The sequence below is a fragment of the Ranitomeya imitator genome, chromosome 1 (genome assembly GCF_032444005.1).
Source record: "Ranitomeya imitator isolate aRanImi1 chromosome 1, aRanImi1.pri, whole genome shotgun sequence".
NCBI classification, from domain to species: domain Eukaryota; kingdom Metazoa; phylum Chordata; class Amphibia; order Anura; family Dendrobatidae; genus Ranitomeya; species Ranitomeya imitator.
Window position 1 is genome coordinate 653,772,225 of NC_091282.1, and position 19,221 is coordinate 653,791,445.

Sequence of the window (19,221 nt, forward strand, 5' to 3'; positions counted from 1 at the left end):
TCAGAGCATGCACTCATGTGAAACTCATCGTTGTCAATAGTCCCAAATTTTTCAGTATTGTCTCAAATCTTAAAAACAAGCCAGAAATATTCAGCCATGTCCTGGGATGAAAGTGGAGGTTCCTGGGAACTGGACTTAAACACCCTTTCTTTACAACGGTGAAGTTGGCAAAGATACTTCTTGCTGTTTTCTCCAACTTTGACTTAATCTGCAAACAGTAGAAGTAGAGGCAGAGTAAGGAAAGTATGACATAATTTACAGGGCCAGACTACACTGGGTTTATTTGTAGTCTGCAACCATGGAAACATAGGAGCTGTAGACACAAAACGGTAGAAGATTTTCAATCACGATTATTGTTAAAGTTGCTTCATTTCTAAATTGTCTTGAAATGGAGCAGAAAAAGCAAAAATATTATGGGCACAAAGGGACTTGGGAGAATTGGCACGACTGTAACATGTCGCGGGGCGGTAACCATGGGCGAGGTACGCGTGTTTCACGCCCCAACACGCTAAATGAAAATGGGGGTCCTGGCTGGGTGTGTGGACTTCGTCTAAGAGGGCGCTACGCCCTTACAGGCCATGTGATGCTGGTGACTTTGGCTGGCCAGGACCGGATGTTAAACAGCTCAATGAGGGAGACCACCACTTGAAAATAAACAGTTTTTTACTTAACATTAATTTGGTGGGAACTACGTAGAATAGATAGCGGGTGCATAACTTCACGAACGCTTCCTTGACAATACAGAGCATCTTCACACATAATCTCTCTACGTCTTCCAAGCTTACATGTTTCTGCCTCAAGTTCCTCTGTCTTCACCACAACCCAGCCCAGTACTACAGTCCAGTAAGTGAGAGTCCTATACTTCAACCCATGGTTCCGTGTCCTCCTGACTCTTGGCGGAACTAGTTTGCCACTATGGCCGATACTTAGCTTCTTTGCTTGCCGACACCTTGGATCTTCTGCTCAGGACAATCTCTTCATCTCATGTTCCCCATTCCACCTGCCCAATACTTTTCAGCTTGCGTACTGTGGTTCACATTGTTAGGCTAAGAGTCTTGTTCCATGGCCTGTGTCCAGTGATTTTCTCTGTCCTTCTGTCACTTTGCTTCTTCTACTCCTTATCTCGCTATTCACTGCCTCGGTCTCCACTTACATCAGGAACACCAATATCACGTGGCTCGGCTGACTAGTCTGAACTTAGGTCTGCTTCTCTTGCACGCTGGGCCCTATCTTACTTCTTGACAGGAAACTGTCTCTGTCCCGGCACTTTAGCCCATCCCACTCTGGACTAGTCCCAGTTAATAACCGTAACTCTCCCTACTGATGCTAAAACTACAACTCCGTCACTAATAATGCATGGCACAATACACATTACACATCATAACAATACATGTTTTCAAGGAGTAATATGGGCAGTATGTCCATCTCCTTACATCATTCAGAGAAAATCTACATGAGCACATAGTAACAGCTCTGATAGCTTAATTTCTCCACATTTTTGGAAAAAACTCCAAATTAGCTAATAATAACTGTTAATAAATTTTAATAAATAACAGCCAAGAAAAGAAATAGTAATAATTCTTCAAAAAACAGAATACAGACCAAACGGAACATGAAAGATAATATCTGTAACATACCAATTGATGTCTGAAAGCGTGGCATTATGTTTAATAAATAATGACGCAAAAAAGAAATCTGTGTTATTGAGGAAACATGTGAAAACTGGTAAAAAAAAACGGTAAATACCGGGGAATTCTAAAACAGTGGATGGAGATCCTGAGGGGAAAAAAAGATAAATATAAATAAAACAGCAAAAAAAAAATCAAATTACAAATGTATAATTTTTGAATGTCACATGAGCTAATGACATGGTGTTTCTCATTTTTTTTAATCCTTTTCCCTTATTTTTTTGTCATCCAGGACTGCATGAAGAAGACAGTATCTATGTGTTTAAGGATGATGAGATAATTGAATACGATGGAGAGTTTTCAGCAGACACTCTGGTGGAGTTCCTACTTGATGTAAGTGCGGTGAGAGTCATTTATTGTCATTACGATGCCTGGACTTAAAGTCTATGGGTTCTTCAAAGTCAGATCGCTGAGGGATCCAACTCATGGCACCCCCTTACTACCTCCATCGATCAGCTTATTAAAAGGGCGCAGTAAACCAGAAGTGGCACAGCTCCATACATTGTCTAGTGGTTGGGAATGGTACTGCAAGCTTTTTCCTCTTCCAAAGAATAAGAAAGCTTGCAGTACCAGTTACAGCTACTACGCAATGTACAGGTCTGTGCCCCTTGCGATGGTCTATGGAACCTACAATCAGGTGACCTTCACCAATCTGGAATTGGTGGCTAGTGTAAGGCCTGGAACGGATCTAGGAGATACAAAAAGAATGCTCTAGAATGCTTTTAGGTCTAATCTCTTCAAATTTTCATAGTAATTGATTATCTGGAAGGTTTTCTCAATAACTAAATTGTGGAGGAACCTGGCAGCAAATGCTCCGATTCCCTGAAGTGCCTCTGTAGGAGAAAAGAAACATTGCATATTCCAAATTTAATCACTGAAAGTTCAAAACAGGGATCTCAGAATTCTTCTTTTAATACTGAAGAGGAAATTTGTAAGACTAAGAAAAATAAATACGGTAGGTGCAAGAGAAAGAAAGAAAGAAGGAAAGAAAGAAAGAAAGAATGAAAGGTAGGAGGACAAAAATAGTGTTGACGAGAGGTGAAGAGTGAAAAATGAGAAGCGAAAGATAAAAAAGGACTACAAGTGGGGAAAGGAAAGCGAAATAGGCTAGCATGATACTAACTAATAAGGAGGAGAGAATTGAAGAAAAAAAGTAAAGAGAGAATGAGGACAGAAGAGGAAGTAATAAGGTTGAACTAGAGGGAAGTGAATGAGAGTGATATAGATGGTAACAAATTGCAAGCTTTCAAGACTACACAGGTCTCTTCATCAGGCAAAGACTAAAACTTTGCCTGATGAAGAGACCTGTGTAGTCTTGAAAGCTTGCAATTTGTTACCATCTTTTCAGTTAGCCATTAAAAGGTATCAACCACTGAGGACTCTCAATTCTAATTATTTTTCTATCTACTGGCTAACATGGTACAAACATATATTTCTTTCCTGCATGAGAGTGATATAGTGAGAGATGGAAGTTGTAAAATGGGGAAGTAAAAGGAAAAAGGACGATAGTGAAAGGACGCTGGAGAGAAAGGAAGTACAGAAGTCAAAGGATGAGAATTAACGAGATAGGACTACAGGAAAAGTCCAAGAGAAAAGATCAACTGAAAGATGGAAGTTGGAAAGTAAAGAAAAGAAAGATGGTCAGAAGGAAAAAAGGGCAAAAATAGGATAAAAAGGTCAGGATAAAGAACAAAACAATAGAAAGAGGATGAAGTCAAAATAGTAACATGAAAAAAACTGGGGGAGTTGGACAGGGTAAAAAAAGACAAAAAGGTGAAGAGAGAAGAGGACACTATGGTAAGAAAGAGGAGATGTTATTTGAAAGGGATAGAAAAAAGGCTGGGTAATAAAAAGGAACAGAAAATAATTGGATCAAAGGCAGAGAAAATATTAGGAAGGAAAGTATAACAAGTAGGAAACAAAACAGTCACAGAAGGTAAAAACAAACAATAGGATAGAAAGAAATGTGATAGAAGAAACACAGAATGCAAAGAGGAGGAAAGAGGGGAAAAAATACATAGATGAGCAACTTGAAGAAAAGGAGGAACCAAGAAGAAAATCTGGCAATGAAGAATGTAATAGAGAGTAAGAAACAATACATGGCAAGGGGACCATAAATCCCAGGAGAGGAATGATAGAATAGATACAACAGTAAGAGAAAAATCAGAGTAATGGGAAGATAGATGACAAGTGGGACAAGGAGAGTCGGGAGGTGAAGAGACCAAGGACTACGATGAAAAATAAAGAAATGTAATGTGGAAGACAAGACAAGAGCAATGGGAGGTCAAAGTATAGAAGAGTGATATTATCAGAAGTAAAATACGTAGAACCCATGCCTGGTATTTAAGAGACAGATGATGGGGGAGGGCAGATGCCTCGGTGGGTGAAGGAGATTGAGCTGAAGATGGAAAGAGCCTTGTCTTCAGGTAGATGACTTCAGATCCACATTTCAAGCTAAATGGCAGCTCTAATACCTCTTTTTTCATGGTTTAGATGCTTCCTGCCACCAGTTATTAGCGGCTATATTTAAAGAGAACACTCTTTGCTTTGGCAGAGGCAGTAAATCCTGGCAGTGTTTACAGAACTAAGTCCCGACTGACCCCAATTACAGCTTCAGAATATTACGAAATCTGAAAGATTGCACAGCGCAAATCAGAAAAAGCTATTGAAATCCCTTCAGGGGATTCAGACATGTTTGGAATAACATGGTTAGAACCTGTGATGTTATTTAGGCTGAATATTAACAATTAACCTTCCTTTTTGAAGGTCATCCTGGTCACGCATTTACTGTTCACCACAAGTCAAAGAGCAGGAGACAAAATAAATTATGCTTTTTATATTTTAGATTTGGTCACATAAAGTTTAATGCTATCGAAAAAGAGCATTCTACAAGTGGAGCCTATAAAACATTGTTACCAAACCAGATATAGATGATCTTCTAGTCTGAGAGGCAGCTTGCTGTTACAGAAACCTTTCTACAACATGACTCTGTGCAATAGACACCAAACATTTTTACCCCACTCGTTTTCCTAAGTCATGCCCTCTTTCAACTCTCCATACGAGCATGGAAAGAAACAGAAAGGCTAATATATTGAGGTGTTTGATGATACTCGATCATTGAGTCCTTACGTGTAATTCATGTTAGCTGAGGGTTAATAAAAAGAGAAGATAACTAACTAATATTGACACTGTCCTCTACAGGTTCTGGAGGACCCAGTGGAATTCATTGATGGTAGTCATGAACTTGCCGCTTTCGAGAATATTGAAGATGAACCTAAGCTGATTGGATATTTCAAAAATGAGGACTCAGAGCGTAAGTAGAATTTTAATTATGTATTGATCTTCTACACAATTTGGACAACTGGTAAAAATTGCAACCATTGGTGGTTGGCACTCAACATGGAGGAAGCCACTCAAATATCGACAGACCGAAATAACTAGAAATCTGATACAAGAATAATAAACGATCCTCTGGAAAACTTGATTATCTGGAGGCAATAAGCCAGTGTGTAAGGCTTTGATGATGAGCTTTAGCCCAACACATCTGTCTATCTGACACTGGGTTATATGGCATTCTGATGCCTACTCTTCTATCTAGGCAGTAGTTCTGTCTTTTTACCACAACCATTAATGATGTAATGAGGGTAGAAATCAGTCTGTGTAAACCGCTGATGAGGGTTTTAGGAAGGTCTGTTAGAGGAATTTTCTACCCATGAAGCCTTGTGAAGAGGGGATGAATCCAGATTATCGGATGACACTCAGCAGATCCCCAGTACAATGGGTTTACAGAAAGAGGGCCAGAGAATCTGAGAGAGTGCAGAGGTCTGTATGCCCTCACATACAATCTATAGTTATACATTCCCATGTACTAGCTATACATCTGCACATACTATTGGTGCATTCCTCACATAATATCTAAACATCTTTACATCCATCTTTATATACTACCTATATGAAAGTGCTCCCAGGGACTCTGCGTGTGCTGGCTGCTTTAATGAAACAGTATGAATACACTTGCCCTTGTTGGACACAGTGGTCTTTCCACTCAGGGATGACTAAAGCAAAGCAAACCTACACCAACAAAAGTTCAGTGAATTTTGCTCACTGGGATGCAACATCCTGAATGATTATACAGTCATGGCCAAAATTTTTGAGTATGGCAACAAATTATATTTTCACATGATCTGCTGCCCTCTGGTTTTTATTAGTGTTTGTCTGATGTTTATATCACATACAGAAATATAATTGCAATCATATTATGAGTACCAATAGGTTATATTGACAGTTAGAATGAGTTAATGCAGCAAGTCAATATTTGCAGTGTTGACCCTTCTTCTTCAAGACCTCTGCAATTCTCCTTGGCATGCTCTCAATCAACTTCTGGACCAAATCCTGACTGATAGCAGTCCATTCTTGCATAATCAATGCTTGCATTTTGCCAGAATTTGTTGGTTTTTGTTTGTCCGCCCGTCTCTTGATGATTGACCCAAAATCTCTATATTTTGTTCCATGAGCCATTTTGTTATCACCTTTGCTTTATGGCAAGGTGCTCCATCATGCTGGAAAAGGCATTGTTGGGCGCCAAACTGCTCTTGGACGGTTGGGAGAAGTTGCTCTTGGAGGACATTCTGGTACCATTCTTTATTCATGGCTGTGTTTTTAGGCAAGACTGTGAGTGAGCCGATTCCCTTGGCTGAGAAGAAACCCCACACATGAATGGCTTCAGGATGCTTTACAGTTGGCATGAGACAAGACTGGTGGTAGCGCTCACCTCTTCTTCTCCGAATAAGCTGCTTTCCAGATGTCCCAAACAATCGAAAAGGGGATTCATCAGAGAAAATGACTTTGCCCCTGTCCTCAGCAGTCCACTCCCTGTACCTTTTGCAGAATATCAGTCGGTCCCTGATGTTTTTTCTGGAGAGAAGTGGCTTCTTTGCTGCCCTGCTTGAAACCAGGCCTTGTTCAAAGAGTCTCCGCCTCACAGTGCGTGCAGAAGCACTCACACCAGCCTGCTGCCATTCCTGAGCAAGCTCGGCACTGCTGGTAGTCCGATCCTGCAGCTGAAACAGTTTTAAGATACAGTCCTGGCGCTTGCTGGTCTTTCTTGGGCGCCCTGGAGCCTTTTTGACAACAATGGAAGCTCTCTCCTTGAAGTTCTTGATGATGCGATAGATTGTTGACTGAGGTGCAATCTTTGTAGCTGCGATACTCTTCCCTGTTAGGCCATTTTTGTGCAGTGCAATGATGGCTGCACGTGTTTCTTTAGAGATAACCATGGTTAACTGAAGAGAAACAATGATACCAAGCACCAGCCTCCTTTTAAAGTGTCCAGTGATGTCATTCTTACTTAATCATGACTGATTGATCGCCAGCCCTGTCCTCATCAACACCCACACCTGTGTTAATGGATCAATCACTAAAACGATGTTAGCTGCTCCTTTTAAGGCAGGACTACAATGATGTTGAAATGTGTTTTGGGGGTTAAAGTTCATTTTCTGGGCAAATATTGACTTTGCAAGTACAGTAATTGCTGTTAAGCTGATCACTCTGACATTCAGGAGTATATACATATTGCCATTAGAAAAAATGAAGCAGTAGACTTTGGAAAAATTAATATTTGTCTCATTCTCAAAATTTTTGTCCATGACTGTAATGTCTATTTAAGAGGTAAAAGGCTTGAGCAGAAGTAGAAATTTGGTTTATAGCAATGAGCCAACAGTGACAACACTTTTCTTCTAGTTGTCACAAGCAGCTGGCAAACACCTCAGCAGCACTTCCTTTACCACAGATACAGATTTCTTTGCTTTCCAAAGAGCATCAAAGCACAGTGCTGGTTGCTGTCCCTTCTCACTACTTTTGACATCAGTGCCCTCCTGCTACTCAGAGGCTCGCTGTCTGAGCATATTACACCTGAGACACCTCATGTACAAAATGTATTGATGCACACAACACCAAACCCTTAACAACAGTCTGTGATATTTGTAAGAGGGTGACATTTATTTTAACCATCTTACGTACACAACCTCATATACTATCTATTTATCCAGACAAAATATGTGCACATTCTCACATATCATCAATCTATGAATCCTCACTATCTATACATCATCACATACAATCTTTTCAAACTCATGTACTCTTTGAATAGATACAATAATTAGTGATTCACCTAAGGATTAATTGCTCATATAAAAGCCACATTTAATGGTGGTATTAAGAGACTTAGTGAGTCAGCAGCCAGCCTTCCACCATTCCATTCACTGCCTCGGTGCACAAAACCTGCTTCCACAGCACCCCCGGCCTGCAGCCTCACCATTAGCCTCCTCCCCTACCTCACTTGTTTACTGCGACCATTGATAGAACTTTCCTTTTAGCATTGTGCAAATAGATCTAGAGAACAGAAACCTGAAATCAGCCCAGGGAATCTGTCATCCTGTATGTCACAGAGTCTACATAGATTGGGGACTGTGCTTATCACAAGGTTGATTTCCTCAACTGTGCATGTACTGACCATTGTGGAGGAAGTCAGAAGATCATCAGTTTTGGCTGAGTATGCAGTACAGCTGTGTCAGTAACATGTCATGTATACCTTTCTAACCAAACATGAGACTACTGGTGGAGGCCAGTGATTCTGGTGGAACTACACAAGAGGATTATGGGAGAAGTTGTCCTGATACTTTCCTTTGTTCAGTTCACAAAGGGTTACTAAAATGTGGAATTTAGGCTTCTGTGTCTGTAGCAGAGGCCCCTTGTTATTTTCCTCTAACATTGGGTCTTACCTTCAACTCCACAACCCATTAATCCTCCTATATTTCTGTATGCTTACCTTCTCCTGCCCAAACAGTCCTGACAACCGTGCAGAGTAAGCGCACTTCCTGAGTAATGAGAAAGCAAGTGTATGACGGGGACCTGTCCGAATACCAAGCAAAATGATCAGATCTGATGGCGGTAATAACCTGTGATAGATCATGAGCAATTCATCATTGGAGAAGCCATCACATACAATCCATAGAAAATATATGAAGCTTCTCCAGCCTCTCACAACACCTTGTATAAGCCTAACTGGGGAAGTAAGTATTGAGGCCACTGGTGTTCACCTAATTTTAGCTGAGTCCATAAGATGTCACATTCAAACCAACCATGGTCATTCCCAAAGCCTTCAAAGGCTGGAATTAGTCCAAAAACAATTGATCATAGGACATACTCAAGAAAACTGGCCATGAATCTCTTGGAAAAAGGCAAGACCTCCCAGAGGTGGGGGTTCTGTGTCATAGAAGTCCTAATTCAAGCCACATTAACTCTAGTCACCTCAAGCTCAATTCTTGTCCCCATCTCTGGGACGTAAAAAGTCATTGAACTCATTGACCTTTTCAAAGATGCTCTTATGTAAATGGGTGTTTCATAGTTACCATATCCAACAATTGACAATGGATGAAAAGAAGGTTCAGCAATGACATCGAACACAAGATCGACCATATTTTACGCTGACCTAATCATTCAGTCTGACGTCCTCTTATCTAAGTCTCCAGCCTAATGTTTAGTGTTCCGACATGTGTAGTGCAATGATAAGAGAGAGGCTGACGTGGCCTGCACCGCTCTTCATAATGGAGGAGACTACTGTGACACTGCTAAATAAAAATCAAATCAAAATGGATGGCTGCTCCCTTTGAGATGAGGCGACCATAGAATTTCCTCAGTACATATACAGATGGATGGGAGGAAGGGAGACGAGCTTCAGAATGCACAAGCGAGCAAAGTCCTTGACTGTGTCATATTCTTCTATACCTATGTGGATTTATCTTAGGTAGTTCAAAAAACTCAGCTTACGATCAACCATAGTTGGTTGACATTTATATGTAGACTACAAAAGAGTATAGGTCCATCTGTTTGAGGTTGCAGGTCATTGGAGATGCTCCATAAACTCTACAATTGTGCCTGTCACGGAAGACAATAGGGAGATCATGAGGATCCCACTGCTGCCACCAGGTCACAACTCTGTTGTCAGAATACCCGGGGCCAGGGGCTCCATCCCCTGTCCCTAATGCTAGGGGCACCCTAGCTATCCCTGTTCTCCGGATTACTTCTAATGATGAAGATGCTGGATCCATGTACCCTACTAACCTCCTGAATCAGCCCTATTTATGTCTCCCTCCCCCACCCATGGAAGTGGGGAGTAATACTATATATATATATATATATATATATATATAAACCAGACAAACAAGGGAGGATATACAATGATAAAGGAAAATCCCAAACATATAACTATGAACTCACAGACAACAGAGAAGAGCACCTGGGAGAAAAGGGAGGTAAACAAAGTAGGAGAGGATGAGGAATCACAAACAGCAGAAACACAAAGCAAGAATTGCAGATCAACACTCCAAACACCTCTACCAAAAACCAACACCTTCAGTCTACTCAACGTAAGGCGGTATAATACTAACACTGGGAATCCAGATTGCCAGAGGCGAGTATATAGGAGAGGGGAGTGACCAATGCTGCACAGCTGAGATCATCTATCAGGAAAGCTTCAGAGGCTCTAACCTGAACAGGAGTTTAATCCCTGCACTGCTAACAGAAAGCTACACCATTTAATATGAAGGGTAAGTGCTTCTAATCAGTGCAGAAGCATGTGAAATTAGACACAGCGGTCTTCTGGCCCATCTCTGTTGCGGTAAACCCGTGACACACCAGTTGTAAGTGTTAACAGCTGGGGGGTCACGCAGATCCCAGTGCTGTGACCAGTTTATCAGAGGAAGCAATTCAATTACCTCCAATCATCATGGCAATTACGCAATTGACTGATGAGTGACAGACAACGCCGCCGCTGCTTCCACTACTAGCCCGGTTATTGGGAAACTCCCAGTGAGCGTATGGTATATACAGTACTGTACACCGCCAATTCCGACGCATGAAATATATATATCCTAGTACGGTCACTGCCAACTGTAAAATAACAAAAATGAACCACTAGCTTCCACCACCAATTGTTTATATGGGCTGATTGGACACCCATTACAAGGTAGCATATGGCTTCAGGGGTGCGGTTTACAGATCTAGAGGAACAAGGCAATTATATTTTATATATTTAATCTGGAACATTAGTCAGTGTTTATAAAAGAAAATACAAAGAAGATACAAAATGGGAACAAAACAATATGGTATATACAATTACATGAAACAAAATTACTAGTGATGAGTGAATATACTCGCTACTCGAGATTTCCCGAGCACGCTTGGGTGTCCTCTGAGTATTTTTTAGTGATCAGAGATTTAGTTTTCCTCACCGCAGCTGAAGGATTTACATCTGTTAGCCAGCTTGATTACATCTGGGGGCTCCCTAGCAACCAGGCAACCCCCACACATACTTATGCTGGCTAACAGATGTAAATCATGCAGCTGCTGCGATGAAAAATAAATCTCCGAGCACTAAAAAAATACTCGAAGGTCACCGGAGCGTGCTTGGAAAATCTCGAGTAACGAGTGTATTTGCTCATCACCAAAAATGACTAAACCTGTGTCACAGAAATGGCTGGGCGTTTAACGGAGGGAGGTACTTCTTAGGAAAACAGACAGAATCACAGCAAGCTATACCTTTTGCTTTTTATTATTATTATTATTATTATTATTATTATTATTTATTATTAGATCAAGGTTACGCCCTCATACCTCCCCTTGGTAAACTTGTGTGGGCTGGTTGTGGGATGTGCTAGGTCCTTTAGAATTTTAAGAGATTCCCAACTTACAGGACACCTTTGCCACTGGAGGTCCCAGGTGGTAGATATTGTCCTCATGTTTCTTATTGCAAGAAAGATGGAACATGGCATGGATAGAACCATCCATCAGTTCAATATACAGTTGGAGGGGTTCTGCCGGCCTTTCACTGATGTGTAGTGTTCATCCATTCGCTACAATGCCGAAAATAAATCTCCTATAAATATCAGATCGATGTAAACCCCAACATTCGTCACTAACCACTGGCTCCAAAAGGTCTAGAAGCTCTGCTTTGATCAGAGGAAGCTTATGTCTTTGAAGTGTACTTTCCCGCCTTTGCGTAAACAAACTTCAGTTGTAAGCTGGGGCCGTGTACCTTGCCTTAGTTCCTGAATCTGCCCTCAGTCTGTACCCTTCTCCCACCCAGGTAGTAGTATTCCATAATACACCAATCAGACTAACAAATAAATACGAACAGGGATAAGGAAAAAGAGATCTGTAAAAATACAATATTACCCAAAACATAAAAAAGTGAAAATATACCACCTAGCACTAACCGCCAAACTATCTGTGCTGGATGAATAAAAAAATACTAAATTGGCATGTGAAGTGCTAGTGAGAAAGGACACAAAAATATAACCTAGACCTAGTATTGAATCCAAATAAAACACCTGTGTGTACCACTTTAAGGGAACGAACATATACTAATATATGCTAGCAACTACTCTTACCCATGATCTCCACCGGAGGACACCGTGAGCGCAGCCCTAACTCACATTTCGCGTGTGCTTCGTCGGGGGTCCCTAGTTCGCCCTGTTCACCAGATTACTTCTGATGGTGAAGATGTCGGGGCCATGTACCTTGCCTTAGTTCCTGAATCCGCCCTCAGCCTGTACCCTTCTCCCACCCAGGTAGTAGTATTCCGTAATACACCAATCAGACTAACAAGGTAATACAAACAGGGATAAAGAAAAATACGAAACATACAAATATACACTCACATAAACAACAAAGGTAAACACCGCTGAGAGGAGGATGCAGTTAAACCAAGGAAGGAGAAGAAAGGGAATTAACACACACTAAAAACCTAGCAAACAGTCACAGATAAATCCACCAAATGCCTTCTCCAATAACAACCAACAACAACCATCATGCCATGCAGCATAAGTTACTCTGACAATGAGTGCTAGGCAGGATCCAGATTATATAGGAGACGAGAGTGGCTTACTGTGTATAGCTGAGAACCTTAATGCAGGAAAGCATCCAGGAGTTCTCAGCTGACCAGATTAACCCCTGCAATGCTAAAATAAATTTACACCGCTTAATATGAAGTACTTCTAATCAGTGCAGGAGTAGAAGAAATCAAACGCTGCAGTTTCTGGCTCCTTTCTGTCGCGGTAAACCCGTGACAGTACTCCCCCTTTTACAAGCAACCTCCGGGATCTCAGAACCGGGATTATCAGGGTGTACCACGTGAAAAGATCAGATCAGCCAGGCCGCATGGACTTCAGATGCTGGTACCCACATCCTCTCTTCAGGACCAAATCACTTCCAGTGTACCAGATACTGAAGCAACTGACAAACTATGCAAGAATCAACGATCTAGGCTATATGAAATTCCACATTTCCATCCACAATGACTGAAGATGGTGGTAGAACCAAAGTAGGAGAAGGAAGGGAATTATCACACACTGAAAACCTAGCAACTGTCACAGAAAAATCCACCGAACACCTTCTCCAATAACAGCCTCCAACTACCTCAGCTATGCAGCATAAGCCAACTCTGACAATGAGTTCAAATCAGGACCCAGTTTATATAGGAGATGGGCATGGCTAACAGTGCACAGCTGAGAGCCTTAATGCAGCAAAGCTTCCAGGAGCTCTCAACTGAGCAGTTTAACCCCTGCACTGCTAAAATAAATTTACACCGTTTAAAAAGAAGGTGTAATCAGCAAAGTAGTAGGAGAAATCAGACGCTGCAGTCTCCTGGTTCCTCTCTGTCGTGGTAAATGCATGACATGGTGTCAGGGATCCCGTAATATTTGTCAGGACTTTCTTAATCTCGCAAATCCTTGATATCACAGGCCGGGAAGGTCACGAGTACCACCTGCTGTGATCTTTGGAGCGAACAGCTCCCTGCTCCCTCCTATCATCCGGACAATTACATGATTGGCCGACAATCAACGGAGAAGTACGCAGCCTGTTCGCACTACTAGGCCGGCTGTCAGAAAATTACCCATGAATATACGGCATATACACCACCGGATTCCAAAACATGGAATATGTGTACACACTCCGGTACAATCACGGCTACCTCTGACAACTCCAGACTATTCGCCAACACCACTAATCTGTTTCGGTCGATTAGACACCGTTAATGGCTTCAGGGAGTAGTTTACAGAAAAGAATGAACATACGGTAACTATTAAATTTTATATTTAATCCAAAGGGAGGCAGTGTTTATGAAAAATATACATAAGATTTTATAAAGGGGACAAAACAATATAGCATAAACAGTTACATAAAATAAAATGGATTAAAAGGAGAACTTATTACACCGATCGCAGAGACAATCCAGTTTAGCCGAAGGAGAGTGCGTCGATTGGTCTGTCGATAAACAGGGTCACTACATACATGAAAATGTAAGTCTCTTGTATGAACACTGATCATAATTGGGATCGATCTTTTATCAGACGCTGAGTCCCACCCACACACCCCTCTATGATAACCTCACAAGGTCTCGGTTGTCGGCCGGACTCAGCCGTTCATCATTTTAGGGAATCTCCTCATAAGATGACCGCAGAAGTTTGAGACCAATGTTATCTTTTCTATTGGAATTTTAGCTACGCTTAGAAACCAAACATGGCCTAGCTGCTGGTGGTTATATGGCCCCTATGGATTTGGGGCCTTTTGGTGGGGGTTATGATTGTAAGAAAATATATGTATGATTGCCTAGCTATCCCAGTGCTGACAATATACGTCTCATTAATATCGGATGGATAAAAATTCCGATATTCCATATTTTCTCATGGTGTCGTGCTGTCTGCGGTCTCTTTGTACTGCAGAGACCACAGCTATATAAAAAGGTGTTATATTTTCTTTGCTCCCCTCTAAGCTAGTAGTCTTTTCCTGTCTCTCTGTGTGGGGGCAATACACATCTTCTTCAGTCACTTAAGGTACCGTCACATTAAGCGACGCTGCAGCGATATAGACAACGATGCCGATCACTGCAGCGTCGCTGTTTAGTCGTTGTGTGGTCGCTCTCCAGCGACCAACGATGCTGAAGACCCCGGGTAACCAGGGTAAACATCGGGTTACTAAGCGCAGGGCCGCGCTTAGTAACCCGATGTTTACCCTGGTTACCATTGTAAATGTAAAAAAAAAAACACTACATACTTACATTCCGGTGTCTGTCGCGTCCCCCGGCGTCAGCTTCCCTGCACTGTGTATATATATACAGCTCTGGCAAAAATTAAGGGACCACATCAAAACCCTGTTATGTGCAGGCCAATCTCCAGACCCGAACCCAGGGCCGGACTGGGACTAAAATTCAGCCCTGGTATTTGAAGTTACACAGGCCCACTTGCCACATGGTGACTGTATAATATCTTTGTACACTTGTAGGTTACAAGTAGTGAGGGGAGTGTAACACGACTATATAACATATAATCACAACTGTATCCGGCATTACAGCACAGTCCTATTTATTGCTTTTAGTTGCAGTACCAAGAAAAGCCGCTACTTTACCTACATAACTGGATCTCGTAGATAATGAATGAATTGAGACGACCAAAGGCTATGGAACCTCATTCTGATGCTCCATAAACTTTGCCTACAGCCACTTTTTGTTCCGCTGAGCAGCACGAGACCCGGTGACTCTGTAGAGCGGTGACATCAGTAACGTCACTACTCTTCAGATATTCCGGGACTTGCGCTGAGCTCGGCGACTGTGAAGAGCGGTATTGTTACTACCGTCACCGCTCTTCAGAGTCGCTGGGTCTCGCCAGGTCTGGGCTAGTAGTGGGGGTGTCTGATAGACACCTCTCCATTACTTACACCAGGGATTGATAGCAGCTGACATTACGCAGCTGACATCAACCCTAAAAATCATTACACATACCAGAATTAAATGCTCTGGCGGCTGGGAAAAGCAGTAGAGTTAGCGCTATTCCCAGACGCCGGGTGCTAACTATAACTGTCAGCATCCTTTCCTGGTCTCCCTGCGAAGCATTTCTGTTGTATTTACATGCGCTGATATCAGGCTGCTAAACGAGTGTAATCAACAATAGTGAAGTCGTTCGCTTGTTTCCCGGCCTCTTTACACCAACTAAGAAAGAATGAAGGGAACAGAACAATCACAATTAGATCATCTGTCCCCATACAGCATCATGTTTACACCGGCGATGTGCTGCTGAGAACAAAGATTTCTGTTCCCACATAAAGAATTCAATCACTCTATGAATAGGCAGCATTTTGCTTGTTTAGTATAATACACCCCATAGTCCTCCATATATTATAATGTGCACCTCAGTCCTCCATATAGTATAATACACTCCTCAGTCCTCCATATGGTATAATACACCCCTCAGTCCTCCATATAGTATAATACACTCCTCAGTCCTCCATATATTATAATACACTCCTCAATCCTCCATATAGTATAATACACTCCTCAGTCCTCCATATAGTATAATACACTCCTCAGTCCTCCATATAGTGTAATACACTCCTCAGTCCTCCATATAGTATAATACACTCCTCAGTCCTCCATATAGTATATTACACTCCTCATAGGCCTCCATATATTAAAATACACTGCTCAGTCCTCCATATAGTATAATACACTCCTCAGTCCTCCATATAGTATAATACACTCCTCAGTCCTTCATATAGTATAATACACTCCTCAGTCCTCAGTAGAATATAATACAACACCCCATAGAATGTAATACAGCCATCCCCCATAGAATGTAATGCAGCCAGCCTCATAGAAGGTAATGCAGCAACCCCCCATATAATGTAATGCAGCCAGCCCCATAGAATGTAATGCAGCCAGCCACCCATAGAATGTAATGCAGCCATCCCCCATAGAATGTAATGCAGCCAGCCCCATAGAATGTAATGCAGCCAGCCCCCATAGAATGTAATACAGCCAGCCACCCATAGAATGTAATACAGCCAGCCCCCATAGAATGTAATTCAGCCAGCCCCCATAGAATGTAATACAGCACAGCCCCATAGAATGTAATGCAGCACAGCCCCCATAGAATGTAATGCAGCCAGCCTCCATACAATGTAATGCAGCACAGCCCAATAGAATGTAATCCAGCACAGCCCCCATAGAATGTAATACAGCCAGCCCCATAGAATGTAATTCAGCCAGCCCCCATAGAATGTAATGCAGCACAGCCCCCATAGAATGTAATGCAGCACAGCCCCATAGAATGTAATGCAGCACAGCCCCCATAGAATGTAATGCAGCACAGCCCCCATAGAATGTAATACAGCCGGCCCCCATAGAATGTAATACAGCACAGCCCCCATAGAATATAATTCAGCCAGCCCCCATAGAATGTAATGCAGCACAGCCCCCATAGAATGTACTGCAGCACAGCCCCCATAGAATGTAATACAGCACAGCCCCCATAGAATGTAATGCCGCACAGCCCCCATAGAATGTTATGCAGCCAGCCCCCATAGAATGTAATTCAGCACAGCCCCCATAGAATGCAATACAGCACGGCCCCCACAGAATGTAATGCCGCACAGCCCCCATAGAATGTAATACAGCACAGCCCCCATAGAATGTAATACAGCACAGCCCCCATAGAATGTACTGCAGCACAGCCCCATAGAATGTAATGCAGCACAGCCCCATAGAATGTAATGCCGCACAGCCCCCATAGAATGTAATGCAGCCAGCCCCCCATAGAATGTAATACAGCACAGCCCCCATAGAATGTAATGCAGCACAGCCCCCATAGAATGTAATACAGCACAGCCCCCATAGAATGTACTGCAGCACAGCCCCCATAGAATGTAATACAGCACAGCCCCCATAGAATGTAATGTGGCACAGCCCCCATAGAATGTTATGCAGCCAGCCCCCATAGAATGTAATTCAGCACAGCCCCCATAGAATGCAATATAGCACAGCCCCCACAGAATGTAATGCCGCACAGCCCCCATAGAATGTAATACAGCACAGCCCCCATAGAATGTAATACAGTACAGCCCCCATAGAATGTAACGCAGCACAACCCCATAGAATGTAATGCAGCCAGCCCCATAGAATGTAATGCCGCACAGCCCCCATAGAATGTTATGCAGCCAGCCCCCCATAGAATGTAATACAGCACAGCCCCCATAGAATGTAATACAGCACAGCCCCCATAGAATGTTATGCAGCCAGCCCTCATAGAATGTAATACAGCCCCCCTAATAGCCCCACAATCCAGTTATCACTCAGTGATATATTTAAAAAAAACAAACACTCACCTCACCTCTCCTCATGCCCCGCGCTGCTCACGGATCCGGTCTCAGCAGCTGCAGTCTGCCCGGTCACACAGCTGGTGCGCGATGATATGACGTCAGCAGACGCTCTCTCCTCCATCATTGTATTCAACTGTACTGGCATCATAGACGCCGGTATAGTTGAATGCGGCAACGCTGGCGGGGGGGAGTCGACGCTGGCGAGTGGCCCACGACTGCCACCTGCCCTTCTGGCATTTGCCAGAGCTGCCCGATGGCCAGTCCGGCCCTGCCTGAACCCTATTGAAAACCTCTGGAATGTAATCAAGAGGATGATGGATAGTCACAAGCCATCAAACAAAGAAGAACGGCTTACATTTTTGCACCAAAAGCAATGTGAAAGACTGGTGGAAAGCATGCCAAGAGGCAGGAAAGCTGTGATTAAAAATCATGGTTATTCCACAAAATATTGATTTCTGAACTCTTCCTGAGTTAAAACATTAGTATTGTTGTTTCTAAATGATTATGAACTTGTTTTCTTTGCATTATTTGAGGTCTGAAAGCATTGCACTGGGGGGGGTAAAATTTTGAAAAAAAAAATGCAAAATGTATGTTTAATGAATAAAAGAACAATTTACATTTTACTCAAAAATATACCTAGAAAGAGAAAAATCAGACAAGCTGAACATTTTGCAGTAGTCTCTTAATTTTTGCCAGAGCTGTATATACATAAAGCATATACAGTATATATACATTTTCAGGGTTAAGTCCAGTAGGCAGTCCTACTTGTGACTCAAAGCAGACTCATTGAGAAGAACCACTCAGTAGACACCCAAGATCAAAATGAGCAGAAGTTTCAATGAAGAAGTTGCAAGAGAGTCTGTTTTTTTCCCCTCAAAGATACATATCAATCTCCTCAGCTCTTCCAGCTCTAAATCATGCTGCCAGCAGACTGGATTATAATTTTTTGAGGAACGGTTTGCAAAAAAAGGAAAAGCCTAAAGGAAGTGTATCTAATCTGACAAATCTTTAGTAATGATATGTCATGTTTATCCTGCCCTCAACCTCACCAATCCTTCTCCGGCATGCTCCACCCCTCTTGTTAATGCGCCCGATCTGACCAGGAATGTTTATTTTTGGGCGGGGTTTACATAATTCTACACCCTTTTAACTAAAGAGTCCCGGGAAATTCAGGAGAGTTGACAATTATGTGTGCAGTTCACCATCCTGTTTTTATTCCAATTCTTCATGCCAATGGGGCTAAAGGCCATTTTTTAGCAAGTGACGATTGGTCTTTTATAATTATCTTCCTTCCACAATTATTCCAATTAATAGGTTACAAGAC

The 19,221-nt window shown here is 42.3% G+C and overlaps 1 protein-coding gene across 1 annotated transcript in view; it reads left to right on the forward strand.

The window, feature by feature from the left end:
• CASQ1 (calsequestrin 1) overlaps window positions 1-19,221 on the forward strand; it is a 78,799-nt gene that overhangs the window by 38,985 nt on the left and 20,593 nt on the right. The window contains exons 3-4 of the mRNA XM_069728738.1: window positions 1,921-2,021; window positions 4,890-5,001. Coding sequence (XP_069584839.1) covers window positions 1,921-2,021; window positions 4,890-5,001 — 213 coding nt within the window. The remainder of the gene's footprint in view (window positions 1-1,920; window positions 2,022-4,889; window positions 5,002-19,221) is intronic.